Below are 27,154 nucleotides of genomic sequence, written 5' to 3' on the forward strand. Positions count from 1 at the left end.
CCTTGGAGCCTCATAACCACTTTATTTACTGCGAAAAAAATAAAATAACATAAAAATACCATAAAAAGTTGTTATATGTTTCTTTTCACTTGTGTTGTCCCTGTAATAAAGTTCACCTATGTAGGAAGCGCTGTTGAGGAATAATATAACCATAATATTTTCCTACTTTTGTTTTTAAGCAACCATCAGCTTTATTTATAACCATGGGCTGAATTAGGTGTTACTCAAATGTTCTGACATGTTTCTCTTTTCCCCTCTTGGAGCAATTACAGTTGGGCACATATGGTGTCAATTTTGCTTGCTAATATTCAGACAATGAAGGTGCACACTGCATGTCACTGAACTGTGTCTTGTCTAATGCAAACACCACCATTAGCTTTGAGCTTTCATAGCTCCTTGCCTAGTTTAGAAATTCTCACTTCTCAAGTAAAACCTAGGTAAGCAAACGTAGCAACTAAAAATGCTTCTCTGAATAAAACAAAGTCAAAATGGAATCCAGATTATTATACACTGAATTATTGTTTTATACAAACGAAAGTACAGAAAAAGAAATATCTTAAAATTCTGATTTTTTCCTGAATCGTGTAACAGGGAGACAAACCAAAACATATGCATTTAAAAATCCTTCCAAAACAATCCTTTCCCTCCACCACAAATAACCTGATTATCTCCTTAACATACACAAAAGAAGATACATCATGATTAAGATCAGTTTTGCTCTACTGTTTCATATTCAAAGTAAGACTACTTACTGGCTACTATCTCAACAAGTCAACCATAGAAGGCTTCTGAAAAGATACCCACTGACTTCAGAGTCACAGCAGAAAATCAAGGATTTTTTAAGAACAAGACTTTAAAAATCTCACAGACTGTAGGCACACTAGAAACTACCAGTCATTCCAACAAAATATAGTCTTTCAGAGCACACAAATCTGTGCTCTGAAAGAAAGACACTTTGACGAAATATCATAGCAATTTCCTTCAGAGAGAAAAATTCTCATATAGGTTTTTTTTTTCCTTCGGAATTGATGTTAACGGCCTATGGAAAGTGATGCTTCTCAGTGGCTAATGTAGATGAGTTGCACATTTCTTGAAACACAATAGAGGGGAAATGGAGGGATTCTGGAAGGATTCTTGAAAGTGTATATATAGTAACCCATGTCGATGGCAGTTGCTGATTTATTGTTCATGGAAGAAGAAAAAAGCGCTTAGATTCTTAAAATACATTCTTCTTGAGAAGCTCAAAGCATTTTACCAGTCAAAAGCAATGCATCATGATTATTCCTATTTTGTAGTTAGAGAATGCAGAAGAGACTTGACCAAGCCCTGCAGTGAGCTGGACAACTCCTGAGGGGGTAAGAAGGACGAATTTTCTTACGTGAGCTGGTAGAGAAGTATAAACCAAACTATTTAACAGAAGTACATCCCACGATTGTGGAGAGAGGTCAGACAAAGAAGATGAAGAAAAAATCAGCACCATACATTTGGCAATACAAAGAAAGCAAATAGTTTTTCATACAGAAATGTAAAATCTGCTTTTAGATACGGAAATTAAAAACAATCCTTCATTACTGCAAAAGACAGAACATAGATCAATCCATGCATGGCAGATAAAAGAAATTAAATTTATTACACATCCATATTTACTTCATCTATAGTCCTCTGAGTTATGCAGGCACCTGGCATAAACGTTAAGAATCTATAGAGCCTTAATTAAAAAAAAAAAAAGCTGAGGACAAAGATCTGGTAGGAATACAGAAGGAAGTTTTTTGGATGCTATGAAGTGGATTCATTACAGATTGGCTATACTTCATCCCACCAGTGAAGACGTTTTTCTTACGTGAGAAACCATGGAAACTTGGATGGACAAACTTAGTTAGGTAGGGCCTCTTTTCCTTTAAAGGAAGAGGAAACTTAGCATTCCTCACACAGCAGGGGTCACATTGGTGAAGTGCAGAAAGGCTTCAGTGATGCAGTATTTGATCTCGTATGGTGGCAGTATGAACCACGCAGAGATTTAGCTGCCTGGTGCAAAGGGCATGTATTTCAAGCCACTCAAACACCACATGAGTGCTTGTAAGTAACACTATACTACTGGCAGATGTCAGCACCATTGAGAGAGGAGATAGGTCTTACAAGTTAGGGAAACATTTAAAGCCAGAGTCCTTATGTTATCTTTCTTTGAAATACCTCTTTTTCAATATACAGAACCATTGTGGCTGCTAAATCATAATCAGAAAATCTTTCAAAAGGATAAATTACATTATTAACTTTCACAGCTTTACTACTACCTGGAAGCAGTAGCACTGCTTGCTATGGACAGTGGTCAGCCAACTTCATAGTGTAGCTTACCCACACCCAGGGTGAGCTTTCTAAAGCCCTGTCTTCCCTCTGGTTCTCGAACCTGTGTGATATTCAGACTATCACATATATCTATTCCCAAAGAAATATAATAGTTCCTAGAAGAACTCCTCAGTAGGTAAAATCCTTAGCAGCTGACACAGTTTAAGTAAATTTGAAGCAAGATAGTAATCTGTCAAGAGGCTATATGGATTACACAACCAAGCTGTTAATTACTGTTCAGATGTACTTTCCTGAACAAAGTAATAAAAATGGGGGGAAAAAGCTATCTTCACTTATTACAATCTGCCATAAGTAACATGAATCCTTCATAAGCAACTTTCAAGATGAACTAGGGGAAAAAAAAAGCTGCATGTGTCATATCAATAAATTTTTTTTGTCCAAAGAAGATTTCTTTACACATACTACTAAATATTTCTGAATCTGCCAATGTCGTTTCATTGACTATAGCATACTACAATCAATCATTCTGAAAGAATACAAGGAAGGATCTGAGCTAACTGAAACAACTTTTTTTCAGATCACACCTACAGCATGTTGAAAGCCAAATCAGTTTCTACTATCAGACCACTCACCTAATTTCATTTTATCCCTCAGAAGCTCTTCCCACCTATGATGTCAAAAGGTCACTTGCTTAGTTGTCATCCTTCACTGGTGAATTAATGACTCTCAATTCACACAGAGCTTAAGGACTCACATAAATCAGTAAATCAATTGCATATCTGAACAGACTGTAAAACTTTAGCTAAGCCAGTTGAATAATCTTTGTTACTCAATGAAGATTATATCAATATGTACTCTAGAGAATGAAAAAAATTAAAGTGGATTTGATGACTCCTTCTACCTCTCAGAGTCCTTTTCCAATAAACCCACTAAAATTAAGCAATACTGAGCAAATATGAATGCTGTTCATGTACTAAATATCTGCCTTTCTATTGTGAGAATAATTCTCAGAGCAGCAGCAATGGCTGCTTGTACTCTCGAAAAATAACTTGTCATTTGTATGAGTGAGTCTGTTTTTTGCCAAAACACAACACAGCTTGATCTGGTTAGCAGAAATCTATTAGAAATATCCCTTGTAAGAAGGTCTGTTCTTTAAACCTCTCTCTACAGAAAATGTGCAACCTGAGGGGGTATCTTAACTGTTTTAAGCTCAGCAGTGCAGAATGAGAACTTCTTCACATATGTGTACAGTGTTCTGTTTCTTAGTGTTACTTAGTGCTGCTTATGTTTCTGTGTTAGTACCTAAATAATGTTTTAAGGGAGATATAAATGGTGAAATAACCTAATTTAAGTAAAAATGAGAAAATACATTACATAAAAATTCAGATGACTTTTCACTTTGTCTTTATTACAGGAGCTTTCATCATCTATGATATGACACCTACCTACCATGGTGTCACCTTCCTGACCAATAACTGCTACCAAAAAACCAAACTACTTTAAGGGAAGTAAAGATACAATACAAATATCCAGTGATTTGAAAGATCAGGCATTAGCATTGCTATTTCAGGAAGGAGGAGTTTTATGCATAGGGAAGGTTTTCTCATGCAACCTTCCGATATCTCGGTTCTTTTAACACTCTGATTGGGTGGCAATAGTTGAAATGGCATTTAAGTGATTTCTGAAGAACTCCTACAGAACCTAGACATTTTTAAAAAGAGAAAACAGGCCTGTCTGCTGTGATCAGACAGATGTGATCTGCTCAGATGGAAAGATACATTGCTATGATCATATACTGAAATGTTTACATTTCAGTGGTATGAGTCTGCCCAGCAAATCTTTCCATTATAGAGTAGAATATTTTATGCTTCTGAGAAGTAAATTGTCTCCAGTAATTTCAGCCAACTGAATCCACTCAATGTACACTACAAAGCTAAAGGATTTAGTCATGCTTCTCTAACATTGCATCTGGCTAGGAAGAGAACCCAATCAGAGGCGGAACAAAAAGATTTAGGAAGCAAAGTTACCTCATTAACCCTTGTGCTGGCAGGACTCATCCAGCTACATCTTGCCAGAGTTTTCTAAGCCTCTTGGAACCTCAGAACTCTTGGGTCAGCAAGTCCCAATGGCCTTGTGGGCTTGGCACCACAAACTGGGCAGGATCTTTACACCTTGGTCTAGCTTTGCAAGAGGGCTTTGGGCTTTTTTTTTCATTTCTTTTTTGTTTGTTTGTTTGATTGTTTTTTATTTGGTGACAAAGGATTCTGGGATTAACTGCTCTGCTTGAAAAATATTTCATGCTCTCTATTGTCCTTAATGAACCAATTACAGTCATCTGAAAACTCTGAAGGCAACAAAACAGCGGACAGCATTTCCTTTGGCTCCTTCAGAGGATTCCTCTACCACTTCAAGGACAACATTCTTACAGACATAAATGCTGTTTGCTCTAGTTACAGAGACATTTAAAAAAAAAACCTGCACAGAAAAAGCAGAAAATCTTATACCAAGTTGCATGTATGCAGGAAATCTTGTAAACTAGGAAGCAAAACCAAGATCTCACCAATATTCTAAAGTAAGTTTTAAATAGGTAGATGAATTGCAAAAGGTATCAATTTTCTCTCCTAGAAAATAAATCACCAACAATTTGAGTTTTATGAATATCCTCAAGCCAAATAATTACAACTAACAGTAGTAAAATAATAATGCATGTTTCTAGAATCCTAGAATTAGAGTCACTATTTTGAAATTAAATTATTAACATGTCAATTGTCTCATGCAAATAATAGAACCTGACTTCTCAGATTTTAGGAAATGGAAAATTAGAAGACACAGACTGTTTTCCTGCCAGAGCTCAAGCCTTTCCCCACCCCCAGTTTTAGCATTTAGAAATCCTGTACTTCTTAACATGGCACATTGATCCTGGAAAAGAATACTGAACTAGAGATACGTTAGAAAATGTTTGCAAACAACTACAATCTATAGGACTGATTGGCTCAAGCAACAACAGCTCAGTCTCATGGAACAAATAAATCCAAATGGAAGACATATAATTTGATAACTCAAAGGACTACACAGGCCTCTTGATCACGCAGGTGCATCAGATGCTCTGACAATGGCAAAGGCTGATGTAAAGACATGCTAAACCTAAGCTAACAATTTTTTTCCTTAACATCCTTTTAAGTAATACGTGGATCCATGAGGCAGAGTACTTAAACCCTCCTCAGAAGACAAGACACTGAGCATCTCAGGTAAATGTACCACCTCATGCAGCGGGATCGTACTATATTTTGTACTCCAAACTGGCAGAAGCTTGGTAAGAGATAGAAAAGAGCTGAAAACAGATAAGTAGATAATGCCTACAGCAGGATTGAAAGTCCCTTACCCTTCCCTGAAGCCAGTACCTCCCTAAAAGGCATATTCATTTAACAACAATTCCCAAGTGTTTCTTGAGCTTTAAACCTCTGCATATCCTGCCAAGTCCTTCTGCAATAAAATTCTCTTAACTTGCATCCACACAATGCCATTTGACAAAGGCTGACTGGAGAACTGCTCCATTTTATTATGGCATTTAAGAGTGCAGTATTTATTTTGCTTTGTATGGGAAAGAAAAATAAAATTAAATCTTTCTATCCCTCTGACCATTCAGCATGGCTGTCCAAGCTGTTTTTACTGTCAAACCCTTTCATGAAAACAATGGCACCAGATAAGTTTTGGCTCCCGAGTTTTTCCATTTTATAGCTTTTAAAATTAATTTCATTCTAATGGAATGAAAGCAAAATCTTTCTAACTTGTATTACAAAATAGAATTCTATTGACACACAGACTGAGAAGGTTTGGTTTTAAAATGACTATCTGTACTTTTGAGAAAGCCTAATCTTTCTGATGGTGGTGTGTCAAAACCTATACACTTCCACAAATATATGCCATTTTTAATTATATGTTTCCACAAGAAACCAAAAGGCTTCCTTAGAAACACTCCTGTCTAGCATTATTTTTCAAACCTTTTTCTTCAGTGACACATATCCTGGTTACTACTGAGTTTGCTCTTCTTCAGATGCCAGACAACTCACAAGAGCTTGTACTTGGGTGAAAACATTCCTTGCCACATTCAGTGGGTTGACCCTGGCTGGACTAGTAGACCTGGACAACATAATCAAAGTATTAAAACAGGTAGCTGGGGAGCTCTTTGGATTATGAATACTGACTTTAACCAAATCCTGGAGAACAAGGGCAGTTTTAAAGTAAGTAAAAGCAAACATCACACCAACACTTAAAAAAGGGAAGTTAGAATAACATATGTACTGTCAACGTAATGCTGACCATTGCAGAACAACAGAGGAGATATTTCCTTAATGTCCTAATGGATGATTCAATAAACAATAAATAAAAGGAGAGTAAAATAATTATCAATTAAATTATTTTATTTTTGGGAAAAAAATAAGGTGGCCTTTTCACAAAGAGAATAGCTTTCTATGGCAAGACTGCAATTCTATTTTAAACAGGAAATATGATAGAGTATAAAGCAGAATTTCCTAAGTATTCTTTGAATATTGATGTAGAAAATGGTGACAAAGATTAAAACTTATTAACTGACAGATCTAAAAATGCAATTACAGAGAGTCATCATCCAGCAGGTGAGCTTCTTGCGGGGTTAGAAGCATACAACATACTGAGAATATTTAAAAGTCTGTCAGTGATCTGGGAAATGTTATAACCTCTTCAAGTATAAAATCTCCAAAAGATATAATAACCATGGGAGATATACAGAATGTAGCAGAAAACTCATTCATACAAAGAAATCTGGTTAGTATAGTTAGTATAGTGCAAAACGTAGTATGATTAGGTTTTGTTAAATTACAAGGCTTGAATCTCAGAAGAAAGAAAACAGGCCAAATTTGCAGGTTGGAGCACCTGTAAACCAGTAACTTTGTGAAGGACTCATTGGTCAAGGATGAGCCTATTGATCCAAAACTAGCTCTGCAAGGCAGCAGCCAAGATAACTTAAGCAATCTTCAGATTTGTATACAGATTGTTCCTGTATAACAGGAAGCAATCCATTATGTTATGCTTGTATTTGATTGTATTTGACATGTATTCAAAAAAAACATGAAGTCCATTGGGTGTCCACAATTAAATAAAAATAGTGACTTGTAAATGTCTGTTAGAGAAGATTCACATATTTAAGAACTGAAAAAAAAACCCAAAGAATTTTATTACACAAAGTTAAGGGAAAATTTGAACACAGTCTCAAAGCTTCAACACAGAGAATGGAAGATTAATTGCAAGATTTTATTTAATTTAGAAAACATGGCTAGAAGTCATCCATTAAAAAATAAATTTTCAGTGATATTAAAAGTATATTTTATCAAGAAAGATCTTCCTGATAAACAAATTAAATCATAGCATATTCTCAACTGTTTTCAACCATTTAGAAAAAAACATCCAATCTTGATTTAAAAAATTTCAATACACAGATAATTTTTGACAAAAAATACTGTGACCTGTGCTATAGGTCACAGTAGTCTCTTCTGCCAATCAAATCTATCTATCTACTAATTTCACAGAACATAAAAGAAATTGGTGACAGCAACACTGGTAAGAAATCCAACTCTTGGGTTACAGTGTTTAGAAATTTTGTCAGTAGCCTTTCTCACTCAAAAAGAAAAATCAAAACAGTTTAGTGATCTTATTTTGTGCATATATATATATATATATATATATATATATACATATATTTAATTTTGTAGTATTCACTATGGTCTCTTGAAAAATCAGATTAGATTTACACTTGAAAAACAAGTCTGAAGTTTTACACCTAACCATAAAAGTTACCTCTCAGAGAAATGACATAATTCTTGTAAGGTAGAACAGTGTAAACTATAAGAATGTAAGCCTACAACACCAGGCATTTATCAAGCCCTTCCTAGCCTAGACTGAGAAAAACACAGAGTGCATTGAGTCAGCTTTTTCACAGCTCTGTGATCTTGCAGGGGAATGAAAGATAAAGAGAAGAAAAAAAGGCATCACTAAAGACAGGGTGTAGGCTTAAAAACCAAGAAAAACAAAATAATTTGCCGGACACTTTCAACTACACTTCCACTACATTTGAGGTCCAAAGCCTGGATAGTCCATTTACCTTTTCCTTTCTAATACAAATGCCTTCTCAGTCACCTCCTCCTCCCACCTCCTGCAAGTTAGGGGATTTGCTGCTGTCACAGACTTCACTCCACTTGCGTAATGGCCTCTTCCCCTGGGATGTACCCATCTTTTCTATTTAAAGCATGCTTTCACTCTTCCTCAGCATACTATACAGAGCCTAGGACAAGGTGAATTTACTCCTTAGACTTGTTTTTATTTATATATATTAATAATAGATAGTATATGCATACACACACACACACACACACACACACACACACACACACAGAGAAATTGCTACACCCAGGAGTTTTGCTAACATGTATTCACCTATACTTGTCTTCATGGAATCATAAGTCTAGCAAGGATTACTGGAGTGTGGCACACACTCCTCATGCTGCCTCCTATCCTCAAAATGCAAGAGATGCCATTGATTAAGAGCTGGAAAATACTTATTTACAACTGATTTATTCTGCTTCAGTCTCACAAAATTCTAGGATGAGAATGGGATATGATTTGGATTTGGCACCTGATCTGGTTATATTTTTCAGTTTGACAACTATAGGTAGGACCCTTCTCGTGAGAAACCAGACTTAATATATTAATTCTTGACAGGGAGTGGAATAAAGATTAATAGTTTTAATTCCAGTCAAGTCTTTTTGGGTACACGGGATGACTTGTCCCAGAGATGAGTCAGAACAGCATGGAAGGATGCTGATGGTTATACAATTTTAGTTTTCCTGGCTTCAAGGACATGTTTTGAAAGCAACACTCTGGGATCCACAGCCAAATAAAAAGTGTTCTTGTCTCTGGCACTTATTCCTTTTTCATCTTTCCATGACCCTTTATCTGAAGCATCTTGGCTTATATGACAGAACCACAAAACTCTTCTACATCTCTTTCCCTTCCATCCCCCTCTCTCTCATGGCCATGATCCTTACTCCACTGTCCACTTCCAGCAACACCATCTACTTCCAGTCTTCTCAAATGAAGGGGCTACATGAGGACCCATCTTCTTTCATAATCATCTTGGTACTACTTCCCAGATTCAGCTTGTTCCCTTAATAGTATGGGACATGATTCCTTCTCAGAATTTCCTGGGTAACATAAAGGCAACTTTCTTGACCCTGTTCCAGCGAATCCAACAAAACTGATAAATAACTCTTACAAGAAAAAGAAAAAAAAAATCCTTCCAATCCACACAGCCCCTGAACTCAATCTCACCAGAATTTTTAAGGGGGAAAAAAAAGTAAAAAACATCAGCGTCATGAACAATCTATTGTGGAAAATTAAGCCTTGAATAGACTTTCAAAATTCAAACTTTGGAAACTAAAACACTATCTTATTTAGTAGTGGTAAAGTACCTTCATGACACATGACACTAACAGAAAACTGACAAAACATGATATTATTAACCTTAATAGAAAACTGACAAAACAAACAGGTAAATAACAATAAAAGATACATACCTTGCTTATAAAATGCATATATTTTTAGTTTCAGGTCTTGTCTGTTGGAAAAACTGTACATGACAAATTATGAAATCTGTTGATATTTTACAGAAAGCATAACGGTCTCCCTCCCATGTGTAAGGAAAAAAATTATTTCCACAGCATCTTTATGACAGAATCAGCCCATCATCATTCAATTAAATGCTGAAATTACCAATCAGGACTCCTACCCCCAGCAAGTCACGTAATGGTCAGAAAAGGTGTTAGACACTTAATTCTCCTGGATTTGGAAATTTTTTAGCTACATATTCATAAAGCCTGCTATGATCCTCTTCATTTTGTACATTAAGAGTGATATGAAATACAATACAGTAAGATGATAGAAACCCTGAAGGGAAATAACTTAGAACAAACAACAGGAATTATTTTAATATGATATATAATTAGCTTGCAATATATCATGAGCAGTTTGTTAAAGTTTCCTGACTTGTAGGCACTGCTGCAGAGTGCTGCACTGAGATTTATTAAAAACCCCTGCATTTCAGTAGATGCAAAGTGCAAGACCCGTGACACATGTAACAATGTTACTATTAATACCTTTAATAACCACATTACTATGCACATTGTTAGTTCCAAATTCACACACATGTACATGTCATATGTTCAAAGACCACTGAACGTCAGGAATCTCATTTACAGGCTCTCTAAGAAAGGAATGTGTGCTTGTGGTAGTGACAGTTTGTTGAATCCTGCCACAGAGAGAACTGTAAGTGGTGATGATAGAAACGCTCCTCTCAGAACATTTCACAACCCTGTGTTCTGGTATTTTTTTATCTTTGCTGCAGTGAAAGCTTTGAATGCACAAACTGCACATAGAATCTACGTGAATGCTCAGGAGCAAATTCCAAATTCTGCCCAGTGAGGCAGGATCTTAATGGTGTGGCAACATGATCAATCTTTTAATTCGCTACAGCCTGAACGGAAACTGAGTCCAAGCAAAAGGTCAGAACAGGCATTTTATATTCTCTGTTAAAGGAGAGGAGGGAAAAAATGTCTTTGAGGAGTAAAGTAAGTAGCTAATGAGACACAGCACCGACAGCTGGAATTTAATAAGTATCCACTTCACAAGGAAAATTGCTCTTAGTAATTAAATACAGGTATCATACAAAGCTTCTGCTTAGAGCTAGACTTCAAAATCCTTCTGTCAGTAGGACTGAAGAGGTTTTACATACCAGGTAATATAAGGGTGAGTTTGCCTGGGAGGCTAGTCCTAAATGAAGAGGGTTAATTGCATAAAATTCACAGTCATGTCAGTGGTAAATAATTCCAAAGGGACTTGTTCAGACAGTAGCCTGGCATTACTGAAAAACAGACCTCAACTAAAAAGACCTGTTATAAAGTCCACCAAAACCTGAGACACATAAAAAGTTTATTGGTCATTGCAGAAATAAAATGCAAACAAGATCTTTTTAGGGGGATCCAAAATTCTTTATGCTCCAGGTCTGCAGGACCATAAAACTCTACCTGAGAAAATTTTAAACAATCTTCTAATTAATCATAGGATTTTATAGCCTCTCACAAGCTGTAAGTAAAACATTAACAAGGTAGGAGGAAGTCCTCTTTGTACTAGGCATGATTCCAAACCCCACTGACATATCCCATTAGACAGGCTAGATTAGAATGTAACATCAAACAGATAATAACGGATAGTAGCAGACAGAATTGTGTTTCATTGAGGGGACTGCATTCCCACAAATGAAGGTAAAAGTCTCTAAACTACTGGGAGCCTCTGAGAGACCAGAGTCTGACTGGTTTTCTGTAATTTGAGACATCACCATCAAAATATGACCATGTAATATATCCTTAAACAATAAAACTCTTATCCCTGAAAAGAACACTGCTGGTATCACAAGAAAACCCAGTTAAAGTATGTAGATGGTTGAATATTTTTACCAACCGAATCCAATAGCTTTGCATTTACTCTGGAATGCATAACACAACCACACAGCTGTATTTACTTCAGTGTAAAAGAGCACTGACTCTGCAATACGTGTTTTAACCTACCTCATAGTACATAGGCCCATCCTTAACCTTTTTTCCCTTTTGACTCCCACATTCTGTGATCTGCAAGTAAATAAAGCATTCTACTGTGAGAAGATTTTATGTTTACATAGATTATTTTGCTCATTATTCCCTTTTGCAAACACTACACTTAAACTCCAAAACGGTGAGGAATCATCTTATGGTACCCCTGCACCTTAGGGAGGGAGTTTTTGTGATCGGCACCTTGAAGAAAAGTCTGTAACAAAACTTCATTGCAAAACTTCATTACAGGGAGCAGAGCAGCTTATACAGTAAGCTTTCCTTTTTCCAATTTTTACTCCTATGAATTAGGGCAATGCTGGTGAAAGGTGTAGAGAGTAAGTCATATGAGGAGCAGTTGAGGGAGCTGGAGAAATCCTTTTCTCAGTGGAGACCTTATTGCTCTCTGTAACTATCTGAAAGGAGGTTTTAGCAAGGTGGAGGTTTGACTCTTCTCCCAGGTAACCAGCGACAGAACAAGAGGAAACGGCCTCAAGTTGTGCTAGGGGAGGTTTGGGTTGGACATCAGGAAGAATTTCTTCACTGAAAGGGGTGTCAAGCATTGGAATGGACTGCCCAGGGAGATAGTGGAGTCACCATCCCTGGAAGTGTTCAAGAAACGACTGGATGTGGCACTCAGTGTCATTGCCTAGCTGGTGAGGTGGTGTTTGGTCAAAGGCTGGACTCAATAACCTTGGAGGTCTTTTACAACCTTAGTGATTCTGTGAATTAGTGTAATTTTTGAAACTTCCACAGAGTAATTTATCATTACCACAGGCCAAAGAAGGCACTACCTAGAAGTGAGATCTACAGTTTGGTTTGTTATTAAAAGTTACTTTCTTGGTGTACCTGTCTGAAAATGTCTTCATGGGTTATTACGCTGAAGAGTTTTCGCTGTGGCACCCGCACAGCCATAGACAGGGCCTGAATGTGGATTTCATCCTCCATCTTGGTCCCAACAACGAAAGCGATGCTAGGCTTCCAGTCCTCCTACGTTCCAAAATAAAAATTTTAAGGTATTAAAATTCAAGCAAACAAAAGTACTTCTCTGCAGTTTCAAAGAGTAATTCTGTAGAGGTGGCTTTGTGTCCCTTGAAGACATACTAAACATCACTGTATTAATCACACTGAAATAAATTGTATACAACCTGAAAAAGCACATACTACTTTGTCCCAATGCTTTCTGCCATCAGGTGGCAGCATTATGCTATGGAAAACACAAATGCCTACAAACAGCCTCTACAAACCTCCCCCCAGGAGAAAGCTGCTTTAGCATCACGCAAAGATGCACTAGCTTTTAAATGGCATTTGCAGATTTGACAGCTTAGCAAACAAGAAGTGAATTTTGAATATATTTAGTATTGTGATTATTTGCTGTAGACAAAAATAAACAAATTTCAGCTCCTTCATCCTGGGAATTAGATAATGCCCAGATACCACTTTCTGAAAATCGCAGCATTATTTGTATGATATTTTATGAGGGTATATTTGTGCACAGAACTGTTGTTACGTGGTTCCACTAAGCATACTGAACCAAGAAAAATTACTTCTCAATGGCAAGCTGTATTTCACTACAATACTGACAAATGAAAAACACTAGCAGTTTCCAAATATTTGCAGTAACATACACATATTTTAATGGAAAGAAATATGTTTTCAGCGTTAAAGAAATGTGGAACAAGAGAAGATTGGAACATGTTATTTAGCGATATATATACACAAAAGCTTAAAAATCATGTCATTTAAGCAACTTTTACTGGTTAATCTTCTTTCACATTTCTGTTCTAACCTACTGGAATCCCTTTCACAAAGTGAGTAACACATCTTGCTCCAGAGTATTCTTTATTGACATCAGTGGTGGCTGAACCATAAGCACTTCTAATGGTAGTGCTGTACACTCTTCATGAATCATGAAATTAATTTTTTTTCAATGCACATCTGCATATGTAAACTGCAAGGTTATCAATACAGCTGCATAAAGGTATAAACATGGAGAGGGCTTCAGTCAGAGCAAGGAAGCCCCCAGGACCAGGTTAAGCAGAGTCACATACCAGTTCACTGTGCCTCATAGCAAAGAAAGATTTTAAGGACAAATTTAAGAGAGGGTGGTAACTTTAGGATATTGATGAAAATATTTTTGTATGTTTATATTATGTATGAAGTTGTGCAGAAGAGGAACAAAACCTGAGTTTATAGTGAAGCGAGGAAAAGAATCGTTCTAAGAAAAAAAGGTATAAAAGGTAAAAGAAATTTCTTTTTCCAGTTTCCAGTCACAAGTGTGGTAAGCTTTAAGAGAAGTGGTGGAACTCAGACGAGGAGCAAGAGAGTGGAAATGGAAGGAGAAATTAGGGAAAACTGTGGCCAAGGGGTGGAAAAATCAAGAGACAGGACTATAGGGAAGACAGGTTTCAGAGACTTTGTTGCAGTGTAATATTAATCAGTGCTAAGCAGGTTTAAATTGTAGGCACCAAGATACCAGCACATTTTAAGAGGGAACTGAAGAAGGCCTAAGACAGAGGTTTAAGGACTTTCTGATAGAAATTTCTTTGCATATCTGAAGAACAGCAGGAAGTTGTGGGAGTGAACTCTGTATTCCTGCTGGACCATGCTCACCTAGCATCCTAAGTAGAACCTGACATTCCTGACTCCTGCTGCTCTTGTGCTGTCACCATCTGTCTGTGAGACTGACTAGACTTTGTTACCCTCTCTTAGCAATCCTTAGTGAAGTGGACAGTGTAGTGATATTAGTTCCTACATTAGCTCATGTCACAGGTGAGTGGTTGTTCTAGAGACTCCTTCTCTGCTGGTGAGCCCTGGGAGCACCAGGGTACTGCCACATGAGGACATTTCAATCTCAGTTCTGAGAGACTGAAATGTATAATGTATAATTTTCTAAATTATACATTTGCACACAAACATGGGCACCTAAATCCTCTCTGTTCAAAGAAAGGTAAAGTTTTTCTGTCCAACTCTTGGCAACTATACAGTGATAACTTTGATGATACTAGTGGACTATCCAGAGCTCTTTTGTAGAGCTGTGCACTGGTAGCTCTCTTTCAACTTTAGGCAGGAGGAGTTACAGTCCCCTCATGGGCCATTGCTCCTTCCACTTCTCCACTGAGCAGTGCCTGCTGCCCCAGGTCAGCTGGACACTCTCCTCTCATAAATTCCATGGTGTTTGCATGCTCCTAGAGCATCAGTGATGTTCTTGCACTCTCCAGCACTTTGTAATTCTAAAAACTTGAGGTTCACTTTGTGCTACAATAAAATGTCAAGAAGTTCGTGATGTTTGGAGCTGTACAGGCCCTTTTAGATGAGTTAACTGATTGTAGCAACCTGCAGTTTCACTTGGTGGCCAGGTCATCTTTCCATCTTTTTTTGTTTTTCTGAATATTCTGTGGTTAAAAAAATGAGACATACATATAATCACATTGTACCATACTCATGTGATGTTTCTTTGCTACCGTAAGAGTTTGACAAACTGTTTCCCACCATGCAAGTATATACTAGTTTGAAACTTATGTCAGCTGTGGCTTGCTTCCATCCCAAGCCATCAGTTACTCAGATTGCAAATATTTAGGCAGGCTTTTTTTCAGCTAAGAAAAGGATCAAGTGAAGAAGCTACTCCCCTAGCTCTCACCCTGTGTCTCCTTGTCCAGCTTATCTCCAGCTTCATTATCTGATACCACTTCCAGCTTTTTTCATCCTCAGATCCACTCCCCCCCCCAAACCCTTATTATCTAGCCCCTATAGTAATTCCCAGGCACTATCATAATTATGGTTGAGTGATGAGACTCTTCTTCACAAAGGCACTATAAAGCAAGAGGAAAGAAAATTTTCCTGATTTCCACTGTGGTGCCCACCTTCACAGCAACCTGTGACAAAGCACCAAAGCAAAACATAAGGGTAAGTCCTGCTTGTTCAAAATAAATTTTCTAGAAAAAAATAGGAATTACCTAAACAAAATTATCCAATCCAAAATTTTTTTTTTATCCAAACAGAAATTATCCTTCACTATGCCTCATTTTCCCCCCCCTATAAACGCTCTGCTTCAAAGAAACAAGCTGATAAAGCTTCTTCACAGAACAGCTATGAGAATATTTATAGCATATGCAAAACACTGTCTAATAGATTAAAAATAAAATACATGGAACGAGCCTCTACAAGATATCTGATCTGGTAGTGAAAATTATAACCCCCAATTTACTTAATTCTACAGAAGTATATGCAGCTGGATACAAGGTCTTTTGCACAAAAATTTAAACATTATTAGAGACAGTCTATACCTCCCTAGTGTAAAATGAAGAAAAAAAATTGCTCTTCTAAAAAAAGTGCAATACCTGGGAATTGGAGTTAGATAAATATCAGAAATAGCTACACACGCTTAACAGGGAATAATGATCCAGACTTCCCAGAGTCATTATTAGCATGCCATCTATTTCTAGACTGACCAATACTGAAGCCCTTAAAGGTCATTTTTTAGAAAAGCTGCACACTGAGAACAGCAACTGAAGTCAGTAAGAATAGTGAATGTGCAGTGTTAGTATACAGTTTAAGGTGTTTAACTGATTATACTCTTTTCTGACCTGAAAAATTAATATTTTTGCAATACTGTCTTTATATGATCAATCCTGCAACAGTACCCATAATGTTCAAGGCATTGAAAGGATAGAGAAGAAACAGACCCTGCTTCTACAGCTCACCACCTAAAATCACAACATAAAAATGAGAAGGAAAAGTAGTAAAATGTATATGGTTACTTTAAAAATATTTTCTCCCTCAATATACAACTCCGCCTCTACTTAGTTTAATTCTTTCAAATGTTATTGTAGAAGCGAGACATGAGAAAGGATCTGAAAGAGGATAGATTAGTGACCCTAAGGCTACCTCAAATGAGGTTCCTAGCCTAAAGAACTGGATAGAGAAAACCATAAAAAATAATTACTGGAAAAGCATGGAAACAGTCTAGAGAGGCTGCCATTGAGAATATAACAAGCACTACAAAGTGTGAACAAAGAAGACCAAAATGCAGGGAGTAGATATTCCACAGAATCAACAACATTGATTCAAATTTGAATCAAAAAAAATTGAAGCTGGAAATGTGGCATTGGTAACTGAATACTCCTTAAACAATCTGAAACAAGCTCCAGTTAAGGGGAGGCTTTCAATGGAAAACATCCAGTGACAATCATTGTCACAAATGACATTGTCCTCCTGGTTTTAAAACTCTTGAAATGCATCAATGTCTCTCTCGGTGTTAGAAATAACCATCTGTGTGGAAAACTTCTATGTCCCTCAGTCAAAGAGGCTCCAAGCCTAGCAGGATCCACCTAACTCTGAAAGCTCCATGTAAGTATCTAGCAGTTTTGCAAAATCCTTGTTTTCACAAAACACAGAAGGTGTCTTCTCCTGATTTTGTTCTCAAGCCTCTAATGTGTTCCTCTGTAATGTGATTTTTTTGAACTCTTAAAAGTACACATAGCCTACATATCTTATTCATCACAGCAGTATTTGAATAGCATAGGTATGTTATGAAAATCTCCAACTTCAATTCATATTGAAGAAAAAAGCAGATGTAGCACACCTTTTTTTTTTTTCTTTTTAAACATATCTTGTTTTTTTCTGCTTCATTGCCTAGACACAAAAGGGCAGCTGTTCTAGTGAAGAAATTTGAACAAGTCAGGCATACTGTTTATTTTTGCAGTACCAGTTTCTAGAGCTCTTTGGCCAGGAAAAGCATCAAGCACCCACCTCCCCCATTTCCAGGCAATCTGAGTATCTGTCATTTTGCATTGCCACTTATTCTTGTGGTACCTAATGTTGTGGGGTTTGCTGGTTGTTTTGTTTTGGTTTTTTTTAGGGGGAGGAGGAGTGTTGGTTTTGTTTATTTGTTTGTTTTTTTTCCTTAGACCAACAACTATAGGTTCATCTCACTACAGCAGAATTTCAAATTTGCCTGTAATGGCTGAAAAGAAACATCTGAAAACTCAAACTCCAAACATCTGAGAACCAAACAGCAAGTTCTTTAATCTCCTGAATTTAATATAATACTTCAGAAACAATGAGATTTATTAGTGATTTATGAACAATTAGAGCAATAACAACTCTAGCACTCTTTACTTTCAGCAATGAGGGAGCTTGTAAATCAGTAAATACTGCTGGCATTTCTGGCAAAGGTTGCTTATCGGCAGTTTTGTAGTCCTAACATAGTGACTGTGTAGGACATCACTGCTAAGAAATCTGCAAGTCCACTTTCATCGTCTGCTAAGTTACACATCCATTTTACTAATGGCTTCTGTTTTTAAGGGCCTGAGCTTTTGCTGTCTAACCTGGGCAGGTTAGAGAATATCAAAGCTCAACAGAATGTTAATTTTTCTCTGAAGAGGAAGCAGTATGAATAGCAATTAAAAGTGGTGCCATCCTATTCAGAACATTTTTAATGGTTTTACAAGATTTAAGTTCAGTTCAATTTTCAGGCCCTGGAATGCCAATAAAAAGAGAGAAATCACACAGGTGGAAAGTTAGCATAGAATATGGCTTCCAGTTGCTATATTATTAATAAGAACAAATAATAGATGACAGTTATTTCAATTAGGGGCTTATTTGCCCAGAATTCACTTTTCACTTAGCAAACATCGTTCTTCAGCTACTTAACACATGTAAAGTTTAAAACTATCCAAGAATCTTAATTTATATTTTGTAATTTAATTCTGTAGTGAACCCAATTAAAACAGATGATAAATATCTCAAGGCAAATAAAATTTGCAGCTCCATGTTCTTCTGCATAGCACATTAGAAACAAGAAAAATGTATATAAACTATAGTGTGAGGCTCTGGAAAATCCATATTTCCTCTGTACATGTTTTTATGTTGTGTGTTTGCCAGTTTTCACAGCGCATTTAGTAGAAGTAATTATTTGGTTAGTAAATACCATTTAAATCATATTTTTACTTAGCATAACCATCCATAAAAGTCTTAACAGCACTGGTAAAATGACTCTTTTTCATAGATGGAACTAATAAAATAGTGTAAGTCATAAACACACATTAAAATGTGAAATTTCATCACTCAGTCTATCTGGTACAATTTAAAACCAGTTCTAGTAAATTCCCTTTGACTCCACTAAAGGGAAAGAATATTTTCTAAAGTGATACGAGTAAAAGATTTAAAAATTTTTTACATATGAATTATTAGGAGAGACATTTGTTTACTTGTTAGGAGTTCCTGTCATCTCCCAGAGAGTTTCAGATTCCTATTGTATATCACATACAGCATTGAGGATGAGTAAGAAATAAGTTTTGTACACTTTGTCTGGTGATATCTACAACTCAAGTTGCTCAGCACTCTTTTACAGGATGCTTTTACATATTCAAGTTTAAACCTTGTATGCTATACGATTAGTGGGGTAGGGTGGGCAGAGGGAGGGATGGTGTGCTTAGACTATTTGCAGAACGAGATTGGACTTTTAAAAATCATGTTTATCCTCTAATAAAAAAACCCTATGTGATTAAGTAGTTAAGACATTCAATGGCCCCGTGTTCAAGAGGAAGAAATTAAATTTGGCAGCAGAGCCGTACTTGTGTCAAAGATGTGCTTTTACAGAGCATATTTATTTACATGAAGTACACCCACATTCTGCCACGCTCGATGAATCTTGATTCACACATGCCCAGAAGAGATTCACTGGCATTTGACACTTTTGCATCGAATATGGCCTTGCCTGTGACTATAAGAGCTGAGCAAGATTATTACTGCAGTAAGAAAATTTCAGTGGCTGCCCAGCACCTCAGAAGCCTGTGTTTAAGCTGGCTGCAGAAAAGAGACAGTTTTTCCCATGTTCCCAAGGCTTTGCCCGTGAAAAGCAACACAGAGAAAGTGAAATTACCTGAACTGGAACAGAAAGTAGTTGGGCAATACCAGAACTATGGAAAAAAGGAATCTTTATTCAGCCCCCATGGGTATAGGCATTACGATAATCTTTAATTAGGTGATCACATACTTTTTCCTACAAAATTCTTGCCCCACTCAGTGAACGTTCAACATTTTTTTTGCATCTGCCTCAATGTGTGGTCCTGAATAATAACAATTTTGACATTTCCTAAATTTTGAGCATTTTATTTCCTACCTTTAAAAATACTTCAATATAATGGTTTGCATTCAAGAAATGTAGTAAATTACGTGTAGAGGCAGCATAGTATACAAAGCACTTTGTTCACTGAATTCACTGCACAATATCCACAACCACAATAAACACCACCATAAAAAAAAATCACTAATTGGCACCTTGCTATTAAGCCAGGGAGAAAGGTCAGGAACTGAGTAGCTGATGGAGATTGAACCTCCAAAACATTATGCTTCAGGGAGGTTCTCCTAGGGTCGGGACAAGATTCACAAGCAAGAAAGGGCTCAAGCGCCTTTGAACTTTACTGAAAAATCTATGTTCTAAGGAAAAATGGGAAACAAGAATCTAAGCTGAGTAGCTTACTTCAAAAAGTGATCTTGTTTAGCTAAACTCGTACTTGGTAGTATGGTTACTACCAAGTAAAAGCAAAAGCAAGTAAATACTGAAGAGATTTTTTGGACATCTGTAGCATTTTTGGGAAACCAATCAGCCTGTTTAAAAGCCTCCTTCTGAATTCAGAGTTCCTCATATTTAACCAGAGCTGCTAGCATATTAAAAGAAAAAAAACCCTGAAAACACAAACCCACAGCAACTGAAACAAAAAACTGCTTCACGTTTTTAATAGGGCACAACAGGAATCCACAAAACAAGAAAGCCACGGAAGCAATTTGTCTCACTTGTAGAAGCAGTGCTAGATAAACACGTGAGATAAATATTATTGTTTGCTAAACTACCGCCCTATTTTGAAACCAAATTCTCTCTTGCAAGTCAAGATTTATGAGAATTACATTGCTTACACAGAACCTGGAAACCTAAATATGCCTTTAGATCCTCACACTCTGTAAAAGAAAGAAAAATAGAAAGAAAAAAAAAAGTGCCTTTTAGCTGCACACAGTCAGGCAGGAAAATTACAGCCTCACATTTTCAACGCTACAGTTAATGCTGTGTCAGCACCTCCATCAAACCTCGTTGTTCAGCAGTTTATAAAAAGTTCACTCCGAGCCGAAACTTGGCACCCAGGGCCCAGAAAGGAAAGTGCCGAGGAGAAGCAAATAAACCCGCTGTGCCGCCGCTCGGTGGCGGGGGGCAAAGGGGCAGGGGCGCAGCTCGGCCGCACATCGGGGCCACTCATGGCCCTCCACGGGGCGACCCCAGGCACCGCTGGGAGCCCCCGCCAGCCGCGCTGCGACCACCAGGGCAGGGCAGCGGCGAAGGGCCGCCTCCGGCCTGATCCCCCCTCCTTCCCACCGCGCCGCCGGCTCTGCCCCTCCGCTGCCTTCACCTCCTCGAAGGGGGCGGACACCAGCTCGGCCTCCCAGCTCGGGAGTGCGGAGGGTCGGCGCCCCGGAGAGTCGCGGGCGGACTTGGGCCGCTTGGGGCCCATGGCGGTGCGGGCGGGCGGCAGGAGGAGGCCCCGCTGGCCCCACGCGTCGCCCTGGCGACCGGTCCCGCGGGGCGGCGCCTGCCGGGCGGGAGAGCCCCGGTGCGCGGCGGGGGCATCGCTCCTGCGAGGAAAGGCTGAGAGAGCTGGGCCTGTCCAGCCTCGAGAAGAGGGGGCTGAGAGCGGACCTCATCAGTGTATATAAATATGTAAAGGGGTGGGGGTGTCGGCAGAATGGAGCCAGGCTCTTCTCGGTGGTGCCAGGTAATAAGAAAACAGGCAACGGACAGAAACTGATCCACAGGAAGTTTCACGTGGACATAAGAACTTTTTTACTGGATGGGTGTGCTGGAACAGATTGCCCAGAGGGGTTGTGGAATCTCCCTCACTGGAGATATTCCAGAACCGTCTGCACACAACCCTGTGCCATGTGCTCTAAGACAACCTTGATTACGCAGGGAGGTTGGACCAGATGACCCACAGTGGTCCCTTCCAACGTGACCGATTCTGTGGGATTTTTGCAGGGCTTTCAGGTGCTTTCCCTCATCATTTTTGAGATGGGCTGCCTGGAGGAGAGGCATTACTGAGGCTGTGTGGGAAGTGTTGGGTCTGCATATATTCACACAGCCACCAAGTGACATGTCACATCCCCAGGGCCACACAGCAGCACCCACTGCAGCTCTCCGTGTGCCTAGGGAGGAGGGCAAAGGAGTGATCTCCAGCCACGGTACTGGAGCATGACCTGAGCAGTGAGGTGGGGGGTCAGCCAGGTGTGGGCTGCCAGGCCTGCTCCCAGACCCAAGTGGCTCTCCAAATACTACCATATGTTACAGCACTGGGACCAGAAGGGGAGAGGGAGGCACAGTTGGGAGAAAGCAGGAGAGCTGCCAAGATAAAGAATTCATTACAGAGGAGTCATGTCGTGATCTCACACTGGAGACGAGTGAAATATTCTGTGTGATTTAACATTTGGTGAAAATACCCCAAACCACATGCTTCCCTTCCCCCACCCCCTTATACCGACCAGGGTTGCTCAGAGCCTCCAAATCTTTATTTTATTTTCGTCAGAGCTTAAAACCCTGCTGTGCAGCACATTACTGCTTTAGTCAGGATTTCGTTCTGGGATGATACTGACCTAGTGTGTGTGCTGTATAAAGCACCTTTTATTACCTGGGTTTAGTGAAGAAATAGGAATTCAATTTAATAGGGGATGTAACAGGCAAGTCATCATCTTAGTCTGCAGAAGGGTATCTTCCCTAGGTTTGCAGATAGTGATGCAGTTGATAACATGGAAAAGCATCACAGTAGATTTGCTAACACCCATAAACATTTTCCCCCACCCCGTTTCTTGGCTAATGTCCATTTTTTTTCCCTGAGTTTTTCTTTTGTTGCCCAGAAAAAAAATAAAAAATAAAGTCAGACTTCAGTTGTTCACAGAAAAAGGCAGTGTGACATTCCCTCCATATCCTTATTCTTCACTAAAATCTTGGATACACAACCTGTGCCTGCTGAGGTGCACTGAAAGAGTGTGGAAAGGAGGAACAGGGCAGGATCACCAGCTGATGTAGCAGAACAGTACAGAGGCTTGGGGCAGAATACACAGATAATGGTGTCAAATATCCTAATTATGAATCACACTTCAGATTTTTCGTCACTAAGTTTTCAGGACTGAATATAAGCTTCAGGGGGATTGATGGAAGGGGATTACCACACAGATCTGGATGGTATGGCAGGAAATACACACTAACGTGATGTCAGTGGGAGAGGACAAATGCTTAATTATACCCATACCTGGATGTGTATGCTCAGGATTGTTAGGAAAGTTAAAAACCAACAAGACTGATGCCAGCCTACAAATAGCTCTGAGAACAGAAACAATTGCAGTGAGAACCATGAACTGGCCTGTTTATGTCTATTGTGTGTTTGCTTGATACGTAAAAATTATGTGAAGGAAATTATTTTGTTCTGCTGTGTACTGCTGTAGTAAATGCATCTAGATAACTTGTTTATTGTTGGATACTGTAGCAGATAGCAAGTCAAGCTCTAGTAGAACAGCTGATACCAGTTCATTTAAAATTACTTCCACCACTCTCGCAAACAAAGGAGAGGAAGAAATTATTAACTATTACAAAGGGGCCTAGCATAGAAGGGCTAAATATATATAACCTAAAATGGGTTATCCAGCAGTGAAGCCAGCTGAAGATGTCTGTTTGGCTGCTTGTCCCTGTCCATTCCATTGTGCTGCCAAAGATGCTTGTAAGCCAAGCTGTAAACCAGATCACTGAAACCCCCTTGATTACATCCTACAACAGACAGACAAACCAAGAATACTGGGAAACTACAGCCTTTGTTTCCTCCAAATGGTCTGGACTGCAAAACACCCAGCTGCGTGTTTTGCAGCTGAGCCATTTGAAAATCTTCAACTTCCTTCTGGTAACTAAAAGATGAAGTTGCTGTAATCTTAAAACTTGTATTAGCAAAACTGAATGTAATTCAACTATACTGGTAAGCCACTGATGAGAAGAATAGGCAAATTTAGGATCCAGAGAGACAACACACAATGTGAGGTACCTTCTGAAAAAAAAAAAAAAAAAAGGAATGCGCAGATATAAGCTCAATATTTCCAAGTAATGAAATTAGGTCTACTATTAAAGCTTGATGACTTGGTGCATGACAAGAATATTTATGGCGAGATTTTCAGGGAGAGTGGCAACCTAAAATTCATAATCAGCCTTTTATTATCTGGCTTATTAAAAAACACCATTTGTAAAATACACATGTGGAGTATCCTAAGGCACGAATTTACAATAAAATGAAATTCTGAATAATAGTCAGTGTAAATAAAACATAGGTTACCTTTTCCTTGGAGAGGGGTTAACAAGCCTGTGTATTCTGAATTTGTACAGCAGAGTAAGAACGCATACATGCATACATGATTCATACTGTGGAGTAGCTAGACACAATAAATAACATGCTCCTGTGCCCACATTTTTAGTAATAATATAGAAGAAATGTTTAAAAATAAGGTATACTTTTTTACCTCCACCAGACAGAAGGAACATTAGTTGCCTTTTATTTTAGAGTGACCTAAAGAACATTTGCACTTACTTGTTATTCAGTAAAGTGTGGGGACTGTAAAGGCATTACTAGTTGTACATGTCATTTCTTCTCTACTTGATATTTCCTGAAAGACTACAGTTGACTAAGGAACTAGTAAAGGTTTTGGATCTTAATAATTAAAGCCTGATAGAGTGAGAGAGGAATTAAAAAAAAAAAAAAGCAAGCATGATTAAAATTAAGTGCTTATTTTAAATGCTTAAGAAATATTTGGGAAAAAAATGATCTTTTCAGTAAGAACCATCAAATTTTCACCCTCAGTTGAGAAGTAAGCAGAAAGAGTCCTCTTTGCTTGAGTTCTTAAGAACACACTTAATTGCTTTATGTTGCTTTCATAAGATCTAAATGTTTCTGAAATGGGGAGGCTTCCTGAATTATGGCTTCAGAAAGTAGTTTCCGTTTTACAAACTTTCAAGAAAGGTTGTCTAGAACAGCTAACATAGCCTTCAGCATATATGGAAAAAGCCCTTCATTTTTGTTATATTCCTAAAAGAAGATGAAAGGTATTAAAAAAAAAAAAAAAAAAAAGGTACACTTCTCCCACTCTCCCCTCCTCCCCACCCTGCACTAGAGAACATTGTTCAGTCCTTTTTCCCATCAGAAAGTACAAAGAGGAAGAACATAAAACTCATTTTGCTTTCTTTTCCAGTTTCATAACGCTGGAACAGCTTTTGCTGGGCTGGGAACAGCTTTTGCTTGAAGTTTGCAACCCCCCAAGACACAACCATCTCACAAGTTACACAGATTTGACAACTACAGCATGTGTTTCCACAGCCTGCCTGAACTCTCACATACTAAGTTGGATGTAGGAGCTCTTTGCCTACTGTTGCTGCTCTGGCCACCAAATGATTATTTATAATTTATTTCTTAGTCTCTAGATTCATTTATATAATAATTTGCATAAAGCTTCCCACATGGACTGCATTGGCCTTGTGGATGTGGACCAAATATCTGTTTTGGCTTTACAATCTAGAAAGCTTATTTCTACATCAGTAAATTATAAGTGCAGGTACCGTGAAAGGGACAAAGGTTACAGCGAGTGTAAATACATTAATACACTCCCCTTCTGAATATGGCATGGTGCACTTATAATTTTTCTAGTGCCAAAGATCAATAATTTCTTAATTAGACTGAATTCTAATCATAATGAAACAACAAAATTAACCCTTCTTCTCAGACTGTAATGAGCCTTCCTAATAAGATAAGGGTTGCTAGATGGTTGCTGAATTGTGAGAACATGCGGGATGTTTAGAGAGAAAGGGAACAGCTAAATAATAAACACAGTGCAATTCAGACAAGTCCATCCACCACATGGCAAGGCTTGCCCTCCAGTGCTGGGCCACTCTATGCACAAATCAATAGACTTAACCTATTTAAACCTGTCTGTCTAATAACATGGCCAAAAATCAAAGCAAGTGATAGATATTCCCTTCTTCCTCCAGCATTTAGTAAGTAGCTGGCCAATCATTGTTTTTTTCTTCACTCAGATATTTCCAGTCAAGCTGCATTATAAATGTATGTAGTCTCTGTTGTTTATCACAAGCATAATATACAGAACAGATCAAACTTTCTTTATATATACAGATAAGTTTACATTTAAAAGTCTCCACCAACTTTGTTTTACTGGAAAAAAAAAACAAACAACAAAACTTACAAGGCACAGTATTTAATTGCAGAAAAGATGCTTTCATAGTCTGCTCTCCCACACGCATACATGTGCAAGAAGAATGCTTTTTCCTCTCTATAGCCAATGGCATAAAGATTCCTGGCAAAGCTCAAAATGAAATCCATTATCATCTGTCAGTAAAATGACTTCCAAATTCCAGCTGGATGCTGTGCAATAGTCTCTTTAAAGAAAGACTCCCTTTGCATTTGCTGTTGTAGTTCTACTGTCTCTAGGTAACTGAATTTTGGAAGCAGTTCGGTGCTGCCAGTCAACAAAAAATTCCAAATTCAGATATCTCAGGCTTTATTCCTGCCCCTTTCCAAAACAGATCACAAGTTTTTATTCTTCTCCCCAAAGTACTAAATCCAAAGAAAACATTCTCGCACCCTTACAGAAAGCCAAGCTTCTCACCTCCTCTCCGTTCTCTTGCACTTTCAAGTCCTGTTTCATTGCGTGCTTTCTTCTGGCACAAAAGGAGTAGTTTCCCTAAGGTTATTAGGTCCTACATGGAGATCTGCTTCTGGAGCACTCTCACTCCTACCACCATCAAGAAAGGGAGAGTTACACAGTAGTGCTGAGCACTAACCGCTAACTTTTCTCAACAGCCAAACAAAGCAAATTCTAAATAAGTGGGATGTGAAACATTATGCCATTATTGGGGCAAAAATAAAAGTGCTTCTAATCTATTAAAAACAAACATTAACACCATGGAGGGTAAACAGACTTGAGCTGTATACCATAGTTTGTAATGAAAATATTGATGATAAGAGGTGAAAAGGCATGGTGCATTTGTTTATTTTTTTAAAACCCAAGAGATTATTTATAAAAATACATGCAAGTTGTACTGGAATTGAAATAACTAAGTGGCTAGGGCCATAATTCTTTGACCTTGC

General features: G+C 38.2%; 1 protein-coding gene across 7 annotated transcripts in view; it reads right to left on the minus strand.

Moving 5' to 3' along the window:
• Positions 1 to 21,509, minus strand: part of SPAG17 (sperm associated antigen 17) — a 98,065-nt gene extending 76,556 nt beyond the window's left edge. For all 7 annotated transcript variants that reach the window (XM_017814734.1, XM_017814736.1, XM_017814735.1 and 4 more), the window contains exons 1-3: positions 21,380 to 21,509; positions 12,825 to 12,965; positions 11,958 to 12,017 (exon numbers count right to left, since the gene is read on the minus strand). In XM_017814734.1, the coding sequence (XP_017670223.1) occupies positions 11,958 to 12,017; positions 12,825 to 12,965; positions 21,380 to 21,481 (303 nt within the window). In that variant the 5' untranslated portion in view covers positions 21,482 to 21,509. The remainder of the gene's footprint in view (positions 1 to 11,957; positions 12,018 to 12,824; positions 12,966 to 21,379) is intronic.
• Between the last annotated feature and the right edge of the window lie 5,645 nt (positions 21,510 to 27,154).

The sequence above is a fragment of the Lepidothrix coronata genome, unplaced genomic scaffold (genome assembly GCF_001604755.1).
Source record: "Lepidothrix coronata isolate B3197 unplaced genomic scaffold, Lepidothrix_coronata-1.0 Scaffold46, whole genome shotgun sequence".
Lineage (NCBI taxonomy): Eukaryota > Metazoa > Chordata > Aves > Passeriformes > Pipridae > Lepidothrix > Lepidothrix coronata.